The following is a 13812-nucleotide window of genomic DNA, read 5'->3' on the forward strand; positions in this document are numbered from 1 at the left end:
GCGCAGTAGGATCAAAAACCCATTGCCACTGTTCTTGAGTTCTCAGTAGTCCTCATTGTCCGCTATGTAAGTCCGGTTTTATCCCATGCTTTTCCAGACCCAGGCTAGCTGGTCTTGGTGAATTCCCGAAAGATCATCCCCATTGTCTCAGTGTGTGGGAATGGGGATTGTACTCAGGACCGCGAGGGGTACAATCCCCATTTCTGCGACAGCCATTCTCTCAGTTGATGAGATTTGCCCTTCAACCCCGGGAGTCACAGTCAAGGAAATAAGGATTCCCGACTAGCCCTACTTTGTCTGCCTATAGCTTCCCGAGACACAGAAATACAGAGAAATTAAAATTCCCTGGGAAACCACACTGAATTTTTCTCCGGGTCACATGAGATTTGAAAAGCCAATGGACTCATGGTTTATACATGGGGCGGCCTTGGGTCATCTCTTAAAATACCATACATCTGTTTTAACTGTCCAGGGTATCTACACGTGTGTGAGAAGCTCTGCGGGAGACAGCTGATAGACACACGGAGAAACAGGAAGGGACACACACAGACCGAGAAGCCAGTGAGAGCAAATGAATTGAGACTAAAGGTTACAGTTTGGAAAACAGAATAATTCACCTCTATTGAACATAATTTCTGTAAAGCTTCAGGAGAAAAAAAGTAGACACACCATCAAATTCCAGCTCACCAATTTTTTTTTAATGCTCTCACCTCAGGACCTCTGGCCGCCTCTTCTGCTTCCCGCCCTTACTGTCGCTGATCGCACTCTCGATATCCTCACTGATGAGGTTCGCCTGTGAGGAGAGATGGGTTAGATGGAAGGCCATAGGCTTGTCTGGGTTTTGATAGGAAGATAGGAACAGAAAAAAGTTATTTAGATTCACAGTGTAAAGAAAATAAAAAGACTTTTTAAAAAAACATATGCCTTAAAAATATGACTCTGGTTTTTAGTGGTGAATGTTATAATAAGAAAATCAAATACTCATCTTTAGGGTTAATCTAGGTCCAGATTCTACTTACAGATTCTTGCCCAAGAGCCCAATATAAAAAGGCAAATGCACAAAAGACACAGGTGAGTGTCTCTACTTTGTTAGAAAGAAAGGGGGCAGGTAAAGACAGACATGGCTGGTGTGTCCTTTTCTCCTCCCTCCTCTGGGGCAGCTGTAACTCACCAAAACAATCACCAGGCCCAACGTGGACACTCTGAGCTTAAGGTAAATCTACTCATATGGCTTGTGTCTGTCTGCAGTGCCCCTGGAGACCTACATGCCGAAGGCCTGGTTACCAGCCTTCTATTGGGAGGTGGTGGAAGAGAAGTCATTGGGACGTGCTCTTAAAGAGGACATTGGGATTGCAGGATACTTCCTGTCTCTCTCTTTTCGCTTCCTGTTCTCCATGAAGTGAACAGCAATTCTACCACACACTTTCTGCTGTCATGGACTTTTCCACGGCAGGCCCAAAGGCAATGTACCAAATATCCATAAGCCGCAGCCCCGGAAGCCACAAGGGAAACAGACCTCTCCCCTCTATAAGGTTTCCAGCTTGCGTGCTTTGCCACAGAGATGGACAGCTCACATAGCTCTCCATCAACAGGTGGAGTCTCAGCTGTAGATTACATCCATTTGAATAACCACTTCATTTTTTTTTGTTTCACGAGCTTTCCAACAAGACCAGTGATTAGATTATCTTGGGAACCCAAGTTAGGTTTGTAGCTAAGGGGTTAATTTTGCTTGGTTAAGGAATTTATTTGTAGCCAGTAATTATCACGGTATATGAGGTTGTTGCTCATGTATTCATCTTCTATTTTGGTGCTTGCTCGCTCTGTGTAATTATGCTTATTTTTCTCAGATATATGAGTCACATATTCTTCAGCAGTAAGCACTGATGAGTAGAAAAAAATTGGAACTGATGGGAACCTTCAAGATCATCTGGTCCATTTGAGAGAGGTGGGGACGGGGATGTGTGTGGGGGGGTGCGTCTGCACAGTGGTACACATAGGGAAGTCAGAGGACAACCTCAGGTGATGTCCCTCATCTTATACCATGCTCCAGGGAACAGCCACCCAACTATAAAGCAAGCCATGGAGTAAGAGTGAAAGAAAGACATACAGAAGCAAGAAAAAGAAAAAGTATGGAGGCCAAAGGTAGATGGGATAATTTAAGTTAAGGAAACTTGGCTACAAACAAGCCAAGCTATGACCAGGCATTCATAAGTAAGAATAAGATTCCATGTGTGATTATTTAAAAGCTGGGTGGCAGCCTCCAAAAGAGTCAAAGAGCCCAAAGTGTAAAAGACCAACAACACCCACATGACAGATGCCAGTCCCTCTGGAACCCTAAACCTCAATAAACCCTTTCTTCTCTTATGTTGATTTTGATCAGTGTTTTATCAAGTGACAAAAGAGAAACTAAGGTGCCCCTCAACCAAAGTAATTTCTCTTTAAGAGAAACCAACTCATAAAATAACAATAACCAATGTGGAAGATAAGTTCTAAGGCTTAATAAAGCATCACAAATTATAATCATCTGGAAATTACAGCATGTACTAAATATAAATTTGGAGGGCTCTAGCCTATTATTGGTAACTGTGTTCTAGCAAACACTAAATATAAATTTGGGGGGCTCCAGCCTATTATTAGTAACTGTGTTCTAGAAAACACTAAATATAAATTGGGGGGGGGGCTCTAGCCTATTATTGGTAACTGTGCTCAACTATTTCTCATTTCACTTAGGGATTACAAACCCAGAGAAATTTTTCAAGTCACATAATTAAATGGCAAATTTTACATCAATACCATGGACAATCTAACTATTTCACTGAAAGAATACGAGCTCTGAGGTTAGCGATGAACAAAATAGACGTGTAACATAAGTATTTACTGTCTGTCTGTCCAGCGTGATTTTTACCAATTGAATTTTAATTATATGTGCAAGGTCCTATGAGAATTTAATACATCATTTATACTTTGTAAACAAAGATAAACATCACACAACTATGTTTGACAGTTTGAGATAGGGTCTCACTCTGTGGGCCAGGCTGGCCTCTGACTTTCTGTAATCCTCCTGCCTCACCCTCCTGAGTGGGAGAAACTATCATACCACACCTTGTGTTTTTAAAAAAAGCAATCAGATCTCCTCTTTTGTTTACTTGAGTAGAAACTTAAGGAAGACATTTAGTTACGAGTTTTCCTTATCACAGTCTCAGAATCTTAAACCCTAGCTCCTAATAGTTGTATGACCAAGAAGGGTTCTTTGGCAGCTGCAGAGCATTGTGTAAGAGGGTTGTGGGATGAACTGGGACCTGAGAGATGCCCCAGCAGTTATGAGGCCTTGCTGTTCTTGCAGAGAGTAGGAACTGGGCACCTAGCACCCATTATCAGGCAGTTAACAAAGAGTTATAATCCCAGTTCCTAGGGATCTGACACCCTCTACTAGGTACCTCTCTTGGTACCTGCACACACAAGCACACATGCACACAGTTGCGCATGCACACACACACACCCACACACACACACACACACACACAAATAACGGGAAGGTTGAATCACTGTTTTACCTTAACCTCATCACACTGGAAGAGATGAAGATCCGGCTTGTTTTGAGTTGGTTCTTTGCACACCAAGGCAAGAATGGAATCATAGCTGCATGAATGCACCACAGCTTGGCAATGCTGGATTGTGTTTAGTGGGAAATTCTCCAATTCATTCTACAAAAAAAAGTAAATATTTCATAGTATCCAGCTTACACTCATCCGTGAACCTGTCCCGACTGACATTCCTGAGGGACAAAGCAGCATGAGCTTCGCACACTTGCCTTGGATTCTAAGTCAATCAGGCTCACAGCTCGGTCGTCCACTTGCAGAACCATATCTTGAGTCCACACTTTGCCCTTGGCATCAAGCAGCTTCAGCTTTCTTATCCCATCATCGACAGTTATCATAGCCTCTTTCCGGTCCAGCACGAAGGTGGTCAGGTGCTTATGGTCAGTAAAAGAAGAAAGAAAAGAAAAACTTTTGGCACACAAATAAATCGTTCTCTGTACATAGGTCCCCAAAGGAAGAATTGGCCTAATGGAAGTTGATTGTCAGCGCATCAAAGGACGAGCACAGCACACCACAACCTCAGTAACTCCACAGAGGATGGAGTTGAGTGGGCCTTGCTGCACACAGAACAGGGTGTCTTGTCTCGAAGACCTCTAAACCTGTTTCATGATGGGTCACATAGAGGTACAATAGCATGGAATAAAAACAAGTCCTTAGCAGTAAAAACCCATAAACAGCATTCTCCTTAAACTAAGAATGCCCCCTACTCAGACAGCTATTGAAACGCGGCACGATGGCAGCATTCCCGGTGGCGGCAACATCCTAGACACCTACCCATGGGCCGCGCTATGGTGCTGCTTTGTAACAGCTGCCAAGTCTGCCCTCTCCTGCAACCACTTTACCGAAACAAAGTGGTTGATTTAATTAAGCGTGCTCGAGATAAGCAGCAAACTGAAAACAGCAATTTTAAAATGATGCCCTGCTTACATATTTCAGCTATAAACTGGGGTCGTTTTGATTCCGATGAAAAGCAAATATCTTCAAAACTAAAATGCAACTAGCGTTTTAATAAGAGCTGATAATGGCAATAGAGGAGACCAAATATAAAACTGAACTGCTTGGTGTACCACAGCTTAATTTCACAGTGAAATGGAAGCCTTTCTCTTGTTTTAACTGGGCTGCTAAAGGCCAATGAGCAGCAGCTGTGATTTTAATGTATTTATTATGAAACTAGAACATAAACTTTCTCAATAGCTTGACACGTAACATCTCAGTTTTTAAAAAATCTAAAGGAAAGATCCATATTCATCCCAGCACTCCGGAGGCAGAGACAGGCAGATCTCTGTGAGTTCAAGGCCAGCCTGGTCTAGGTGAGTTCCAGGACAGGCTCCAAAGCTACCGTGAAACCCTTTTTCAAAAAACCAGAAATAGCAAACAAACAAAAACAAAAAAAAATCTTAAAATACATTCCATTCAAATGAATCAAAACACAGTTCTGATTTCTCCCCCTGTATTTCTGCCCCTGTAGAGGCATCCTACATATTGGCAGGAACAGCGTTTCTCACCTCCACCCGGTACTGGGACACATCTGACACGCTGCTGATGCTGTCTCGGGCATAGTTCTTCCTTTGCTCTGAAAGAGAAGTTTTGAAAAGCCATGGTTGAGCTACCAGTAGGCTCAAGTTCGTAGCTGGAGTCACATGACACCTCTGAAGCTAGTCTCTCTCACATATGAATATAGACACTGACAAGTCCCCATTGTGCCGTATGCCTGAAAACACTCCTTATTCACAGCCAATCCCAAGGTCACAAGAAAGACTAACACCATGCGAGTGCCCTTAGACCCAAATTTAAACCATCAGAGTTAAAAAATTACAAATATCCTAGGTTTTAAACATTTTTTTTTACTAATTATGTATATGCAGGTATGTTTGTGAGAATATATGCACATAAATGCATGAGCCCAAAGAGGACAAGAGGAAGGCATTGGATTCTTTGCAGCTGGAGTGACAGCCAGTTGTGAGCTGCTGTCCAGTGTAGGTGCTGGGAACTTGAACTCTGGCCCACCACAAGAACGATACACAAGCTTGCCAGCGAAGTCGTCCCTCCGGCCCCCACATTATAAGTGTTCAAAGAGGGAAAAAAAAAGGCATTTAATATCCAGGTTTTATTAATCAGGAACCTACTGTTTATGAAAAAGATTTTTAAAAAGTATTTGTCAAATTTCCTCTGCGGATGCACCAAAGTCAAAATGCACCTGTGAACGCTGTTGTAGGTACTGACTGCCATGAGGGAGGTGACGCCGATGAACAGACACAGCAAGGACCATCTCCTTCCACACACCCAAACAGATTCAGTCCCAAGGACTGCCATGAACTAACAATCGTCACACAGCAACAGGACACACAAATGAGATACTCGGAATTACAGAGACAAGCAGGCAGGGAGAATGAGGCAGCTGGGTAAACAGCTGTTGCATCAAACCACTCAGCAGGCAGGAGGGACCTTTCCTTTTGAAGATGCTGCAAAACCAAACACAAACCAAGTCCAGGCATTATCCGTATTTGGTATTTGTTAGTTTCCAATCAAGTACTTTCTTTGGATATTCAGGGTTGCTTTATTTCTTCTCAGGCAGAATGTTTGGATGGAAAGGAACCTAGTGGGTGATCAGGGGACTCTGTGACCCACGACCCAGCTTTGAGTTTGTCCATACGTAAGAAAGTAGATTTAGGCAAAAAATCTTAAGGGCCTGGGTCTCAGAGATTTACTACATATAAAATAGTTAAACAAGTTAAAGGTAATGTCCTTAAAGCCTGAAAACCTTTGGCATACTTAAGTATTTGTTCTAGGTTTTGTGATTGTGTGTGTGTGTGTGTGTGTGTGTAGATAAATGTCATATATATTGTCATACATAAAATATCTATATAAATATAGACACTAGATATGTATAGTTTTCCTACCAGCCAGCATTTTTAACTATAAACATGTTTCTTTTCACTCTTAGATGTCTCTATACTAAAAAGGTCATAAAAATTGAAGAACAAGTAGAAAAATATAAAGTACATAGGCAGACCCAAAACATTCGAGTCCAATGTTTTAAAAACACGACAAATGAATGCTTTTCAAATACATAAAAGCCATGATCTTTCCATCCAGATTTACCCAGGAAAACCTCCGTGTCCCTCTTATCGCCTCTCATGTTCTATTCTGGTTTTGTTTTTGCAGCATTAAAGTCACTCAAGAAAAGCACACACACCACAAAGTCCAACCGTGGCTACCTTTCTTTTTCTGTTTGGAGGATGATCTGAAGAAGTACGCTCCGTCTGTTCCTACCAAAACAATGTGGTCACAAGAAAGATCCGGTTCCACCTGCCATTTTCCCAAGCATTTCAAAGCACACCTCTTCCCCTGTGATTAGACCTAACATCTGTAGCAAAGAGGTCCATCATTTTTCTATTAGCTGAGGGTTAATGTGGGATATTAATACATGATCAATTGTTCGTGGGAAACCCTCTGTCACCCATGAAGCACAGCGTATGACTCATGAAGGTATCTGCCAGGAGCACTTCTAGCAGGAACCACTAGTTCAACATCACAGGTTCATCAGGTTCCTGCTCAACTCTCCAGCATAGCCCCAGAACACAACAGTGGTTGTCTCCTCTGATGTGACCTTCGGATAACAGAGGGAATGGCAGCGGTTGCCACGGTACCTGATGGCAAGATGATACAGTGGCTCCAGCATATTCAAATGCTTGACTGGGCCTTCCAGATAAAATGACTGGCAAATACAAGTAAAGGGTCAACATACTGCGTAGGTTTTTTTTATTATAAAGAAGTAAAAGTTCATCCCCCAGATCTCAGAACACACAGTATTTCAATCCCAGGAAAACATAACTCATAGCAACAGAAATGATTGGTGGTGATGGCAACGGCTCCTTCTGACTGACTGCCAGAGGGTGAGCTGCCATGCCCAATATTCCTAGCTTGCTTTCTTTACCACGCTTCACAAGAAATAAGATACGTGTCATAGAAAAGTACCTTGGAAGGACCCTAAACGTGTACTGATGTCCTAAAAATGACTTAGAAAGAAAAGAATTGGAAGACCACCAAGGTCCAGCTATCACAATACTGAAGACCAGCAACCAAAAGCCCCCTTTAGGCTGCCCTAATTAACATGCCCAATTACAATTAAACACCTCATCCTAACACAGAGTTTCCCCTTTTCTGTTTATAAACTGCCATTTGTCCACGGGTCAAGACTGTCTCTTTATCCAGAGGCAGTCTGTTCAACCCTCCCCCCAGCAAATATCCCATCCCCATCTCCCTTGTCTGCAATCTCCTGTTTTTGTCCCTTATCCCTGCCCTTTGTCCCTCTGGGGCAAACACATCTCCTTTGTGCTCAGAACTTGGTCTTGAGGTGTGTTGTGCTGATACTGGTCCCCTTTAAAACCTATATACAATTTTATTTTCTCTGAGTAACACTAGTTTTGCTAAACTTTTTTTTTTTTTTTGGTATTAGCTTTAATCCTGTAGAACAGAACACACAAGCACATTCAGACAGATTAGATTCAATAACCAATGAGAAAATTCTTTGCAGATCACTTTAGCACTGAGCTGATATGCTCTTACACAAACTGATAGCCATCTTGAGGCCAGATATATTATACTGCAAGTTCATTCAAGTGTTTAGTTCGTACAACTGCACCTACTCAGGTAAGCAGGCAATGGTGAAGCTTGTTTTTTTTTTTTTATCTACTTTGCTCATTTAAAAGTGCTAATATTCAGACACACAGCTAAGACAAAAGAACGTTTACTTTTCCTTTAAAAAGGCATTGCTCAGAAAGTAATGACCTGAACCTTTCAACAAAAAGTCAAAGAACAGTTACAGAGAACGCTTTGACCTAAATTAAACATGGGACTGTGGCTCATACTGCCATAGTCTTAACAACAACAAGACAAGCAATAACACCTCTAAACAGCTTCAGGAAGTCCCTGAAACTGACCAGATTCACTAGGCCCCTCCCTGTCAGAGTAAGCAAGAAAAGCTGAAATTCTCTCACGGGAGCAAAGCGGAGCTGCACAGACAACAAGCCAAGTAGCAAGAGAGGCAGTGAGACCAGACCAGCTGGTGGGAAGAGGCAGAAAGCAATCTAGCTGCCTGGAAGAGGTTTAGACCAACGGGGCCCCTGGAAAGGACACTATCCATCTGTTAAGCCGCCTGCAGCTGTGCTGTGTGCTTCAGGTTCCCAGCTTTGTGAGCTGTCACCAGTGCTGGGGTAATGCAGCTTTCTTTGAGTCATGTCTGCTCCTGGAAATAACCTCTCACCCATATCCCTGTAGGGAACCCTAATAAAACTCATGGTTCACCAACCGGGACTTCGGCCGGATCTGTACTTTGGTCTGTCAAGAGTGCCTTATCTGGTGTCAGTAGGACATCTCATACAGGTAGCTATGTGTGTTACATCTCCCCATGTGTGCCTCCTGCCTGCAGAGGCTAGAAGAGGGCCATGGAACACTTGGAACAGGAATTATGAAGGGTTCTGAGCCACCTGTGGGTCCTGGGAATTAAACCCAGGTCCTCTGCCAGACCTACCAGCGCTCTTAACCACTGAGCATTCTTTCCAGACCCAGGACATCTAATTTTTTCATACTACTTAAATTTTGATGCACCAGGTTCGGTCAAAGCATACATAACCCAAGACCAATTTCACCTTTCTTTCCTAATTGAAAATTGCCAAGGGCTGTTCGCTATTTTGAAATAATATTCACATCATTTTTACGGCTTGAAAACTTTCGTGTGCATAAAAAGGGAGGGGGCAAAGTGACCGTCAGAGGACGACTTGCAGGAGCCCATTTTCTCCAGTCTCTATGTGGATCCGCGGGAATAAACCCACATCTCCAGTCATGGTGGCGGCAGCTCGTATGCGCTAAGCCGTCTCTCTGTCCCTCAAATCAGTTAGTTTTCTTCTTAACACGGGTAGCGTTCACTTTTCTCCTCATCTTATTTCTGAACGCATTACTTTACACTCTCCAGTTAACACCAAGCTCTCAGCAGCTCATTAGTTCTTTATATCCATTCTACAAGTAGTTATTGAGCATGAACGATACATTAGCCACTGTGCTGATCAATAAGCACAGGGAACCCTGCAGTGAACAGGACAAATGGAGGCCACCGTCAGGGGCTGACTGCATATATGAGATTCACATTGCTTCCTACATATAGTTAATACTATCTTATATATGAATACATTGTTGCATATATGTATTAATATATTTAATTGGTATTTATTTAATATACTTAATTAGTATTTTATTAGCCTTTTACTACAACAGCTTTCTATATATGGATACACATACAGTTTTCCCAGGAACATTTGTTAAGAGAGTCTGTCTTAACCACAGTGTATATTTTGGACATTTCTGTTGAGTCTCAGATGACTGTAGCTGTGTGGGATTAATTTATGGTTTCTTTACTCTAAGCCATTGGGTCACATGTCTGCTTTTGTTACTATGGATCTATAGTATAATTTGATTTCAAGAATTGCATTATCTCTAGCTTGTTCTGCTTCTCAGGACTGCTTTGGATACTTGGAGTCTTTGATGCTTCCATATGAATCTTAGGGTTAGCTTTTCCTTGTCTTTGAAGGGTGACACTGCAGTGTTGATGGGCAATCACCACCTTCTCTCACGTGTGCGGACACCATACCTTCTCTAGTACGTGTGGACCCCACGCCTTCTTCTCTCGCACATACCGATACCTCGCCTTCTTCCTCTTGCATGGGTACCCTTTCACGCCTTTCTTTTACCATTTCTTACTATGAATGATGATGATGGATTTTGATAACAGCTTGTTCTGCATCTATCAAGACAATTTTCTGATTTCTCCTTTTGATTCTATTTATGTGTTGGTTTATGTGTATTTATGTACATATGTATCTTTTTGCTTCCTGAGATGAAACCAACATGGCCGTGGTTTATGATCTTTTTACTGTGTTGCTAAATTCTACTTTGCAAGTATTTTATTGAGAAATTTTGCATCTATGTTCAATAAGGTAATTGACTTATAGTTTTTTATTGTTGTTATTTCTTTTCCAATTTTATTATCAGAATGACAATGGCTTCAGAAAAATAATTTGATGGTGCTCCTTCCCTTTCTGCTTGGGGGGCACTGTGGAGAGCCTTGGTGGTAATTCTTGTAAGGTCTAACAGAATTCAAAAGTGAATCCATATGCTCCTGGGCTCTTCTGTGCTTCTGTGCTTAAAGACTTTGAAAGCTTTAAAAGCGGCTTCCAACTCTCTCTCTCTCTCTCTCTCTCTCTCTCTCTCTCTCTCTCTCTCTCTCTCTCTGTGTGTGTGTGTATAAGTCATTCAATTGCTCATATCCTCTTGGTTCTACTTGGTTACGTGGTCACATGTATTTGAAAATAGTTCCTGCTAGTCTATCTCACCATAACTCACACTGGCTATGATCATCTGTCATTGATGTTTGCAATGACTCAAGAGGCATGGAAACAGAGATAATGGCAATTATGAAGCATACCAATAGATTTACATAGTCCATAATATAATGTCCATAATAATAAATGTCAGTCTAGAAATGGCAGGTTGAAGGGATTGCTTTATCCTTACAAACTCCATTTCATTTATTCAGTGTCTTCAAGCCAATCTCTATATTACAAGACGCTTACAGCCAGGAATCAGACTTTACTGGTCCTGGTTTGAGCACATGTTAATCACCAAATAAGTATGTGCTGAATACATCCTCTAAAGATGACCACAAGTGACTAAGCTGTGGTAAGAATGTCTCAATGTGGTTCCTATCCGTAGACAAATGCCATTCTCAACTAATCCGAGAAAACTCTCTTTCGAATGCACAGACTTACAGCTGCTTAAGGTGCTGAGAACAAGGACGGGTGCAAGCACGAGAGCAAGGGCTCAGCCTGAAACAATTAGACCATATCCTGCAAGGCTGGGGAACAGCGTGGGCAAGGGAAAGGAACAAACGTGAGGTCTGAACAATAGGGAAAAGGGCTGGGAAGTGCAATCTTCTGTGATGGCAAACTGAGAGTAACTGCTAATGTTTACACTGAATTGGCTAGAGAACAGGCCTGTGGACAATCAGGCATGGGTGGAGGAGGGGCCTCAGCCCTCACTGCTCAACTGTCAGCTACTGGTAAATCTGGGGAGATAGGAGCCATTGTCTTCCCCTGCATACCACTTGTGATCCCACCAGGCTCCCGTGGACAGTTCTAGCGTAGTGGTCACCTACATGGCCTGGTTAAAGTACATGGGTCACAAAACAACCACAGACACGAACCTGGGAGAGGGACGTGTAGGGAGTAGGGGGGATGTAAACAGGATGGGAGGGAGATAAGAGAGCGTGTGGAGAGTAGTCAGAATGCATTATATGCATTATAAAACGGGAAGGAACGAAGAAAGGAGAAAGGATGTCTCGACAGGACACAAACAGAGTTGAAAACGGCATTCGCGGCATTATCATAGCCACCGGGAAACACATTTATATATAGCATTAGATCCATTTTATGAATGCACGATTTGAATTGTTAGAAACAAATCGTAAAACTTTAGGATTGGTAAGTCTTAACCACCAAGGTCATAAGCCTAGTCAATGTATAAGAATTCCCAAACTTAGAAAATGCTACTGTTTCTATAACACAGAGTAACTACGATAATAAGCATAATGATAGGAAACATTTACAGGGCTCTCTGCTCCTACACTGCTTTGGAAACAGTTTACTATATATCATTTAGCTATTGTTACAGTGTTAGCGGAAAAGCTGAGGGAAATGAGGCACACGCAGGTGAAGTCATTCGCTCGAGGCCACACAGCTCCGGTGTGGAAGAAATGTATTTGGACGTGGGAATTCTTGCTGGCGTCTCTGCTGTTAATTACATTTCTAGCTTATTTGCTAAACAGTAATAAAGCTCACACAAATCCTCTATAAACGATAAACTTCCAGTGCCTTCCAATGTGATGTGTCTCGAGAGTACTCAGCTTCTTCTTAGTAACTTGTAGTGAAGAGTAGAGAGGACTGGGGATGCAGCTCAGTGGGCGGAGTGCTTCCCTCGCTGGCACAAAGCCCCAGCTTCAGTCCCGGGCACTACAGAAGCTGGACATGGTGACACGTGACTGCAAACGGTGGGACTCAGGAGGGTCAATAGTTCAAGGTTAACCTTGGCCACTCAGTGAGGTCAAAGCCACCTGGGACACATTTTGTAACATGGAGGGCTGGCTTGCTTGTTGGGGGTTTCTGTCCCGCCCGGTACCCCACAACTGTTTAGCGGCAAAGAAAATCACACGTAAGTCTCCATAAATTATAAGCTGATTGGTCCATTAGCTCTAACCTCTCATTAGTTAACACTCACATCTTGATTAACCCATTTTTTCCTGATCTATATTTTAGCCATGTGGCTCAGTACCTTTTTTTTTAGTGGGGCAGATCACATTCTGCTGCTTCAGTGGTTTGGGCAGGAGAGAGAGGAATCAACTTCCTCCTTCCCAGAATTCTCCTGTTCTCATTACATCATTTCTACTTCCAGTCTGGTTTTCCCGCCTATATTTCCTACCTTGCCAATCAGCGTTTATTTATAACATGATTGACAGAATACAGACAATTCTCCCACACCAACATTTGACTCTGTCTCAAAACTAAAATTATGCACCTATAAAACAAATTAAAGAGGTTAACGGAAGTCCCAGAAGGACTGAAGAGAACACCTTATTAGTTTGTGATCTAGAGAGAAATTCTATCAAGGCAACTAGTCATATTGACTGACTACCACAAATGTTTAATAGCTCTAAGTGGAACAGTGCATCATCTATGGGCCCATAATCGTCAGCTGGATTGGCCACAGAGGTCGGCATACATTTTACAAATAATAAATGAGAAACCCCTCCTGAGTTCTCAGCACCACGCAGCAGACTTCTTTAAAACATTAATCACACTGCAGACAAAGTTTCAGGTTGTAGGAAAGAAAAGAGTTTATAGCCTAGGCTTTGTAAAGATTCTAAAGGAGCATTATCTAGTTAGCTCTGTCATTTCAAACATGACAGCAGGTTCTGAGCTTAAAAATATGGATCTCTAAGACCGGGCGCCGGGAGACGCGGCCGGAAGACCGGGCGCCGGGACGCGGCCGGAGGACGCCTATCACGGCCAGCGGGGACCGGCTGGGACCGGCTGGGACTGGAGCGACTGCAGAGGACACAGGCTGCTGGCGGTGGGAACCATCCCAGCAGCAGAAGCAGGCTGCA

General features: G+C 42.7%; 1 protein-coding gene across 1 annotated transcript in view; it reads right to left on the reverse strand.

Moving 5' to 3' along the window:
- The window catches only part of Eps8 (epidermal growth factor receptor pathway substrate 8), a 181909-nt gene that overhangs the window by 50260 nt on the left and 117837 nt on the right, over nucleotides 1-13812 (reverse strand). The window contains exons 5-8 of the mRNA XM_005364535.3: nucleotides 5105-5172; nucleotides 3812-3973; nucleotides 3555-3704; nucleotides 711-793 (exon numbers count right to left, since the gene is read on the reverse strand). Of these exons, the coding sequence (XP_005364592.1) occupies nucleotides 711-793; nucleotides 3555-3704; nucleotides 3812-3973; nucleotides 5105-5172 (463 nt within the window). The remainder of the gene's footprint in view (nucleotides 1-710; nucleotides 794-3554; nucleotides 3705-3811; nucleotides 3974-5104; nucleotides 5173-13812) is intronic.

This window comes from Microtus ochrogaster, assembly GCF_000317375.1.
Source record: "Microtus ochrogaster isolate Prairie Vole_2 chromosome 14 unlocalized genomic scaffold, MicOch1.0 chr14_random_2, whole genome shotgun sequence".
Lineage (NCBI taxonomy): Eukaryota > Metazoa > Chordata > Mammalia > Rodentia > Cricetidae > Microtus > Microtus ochrogaster.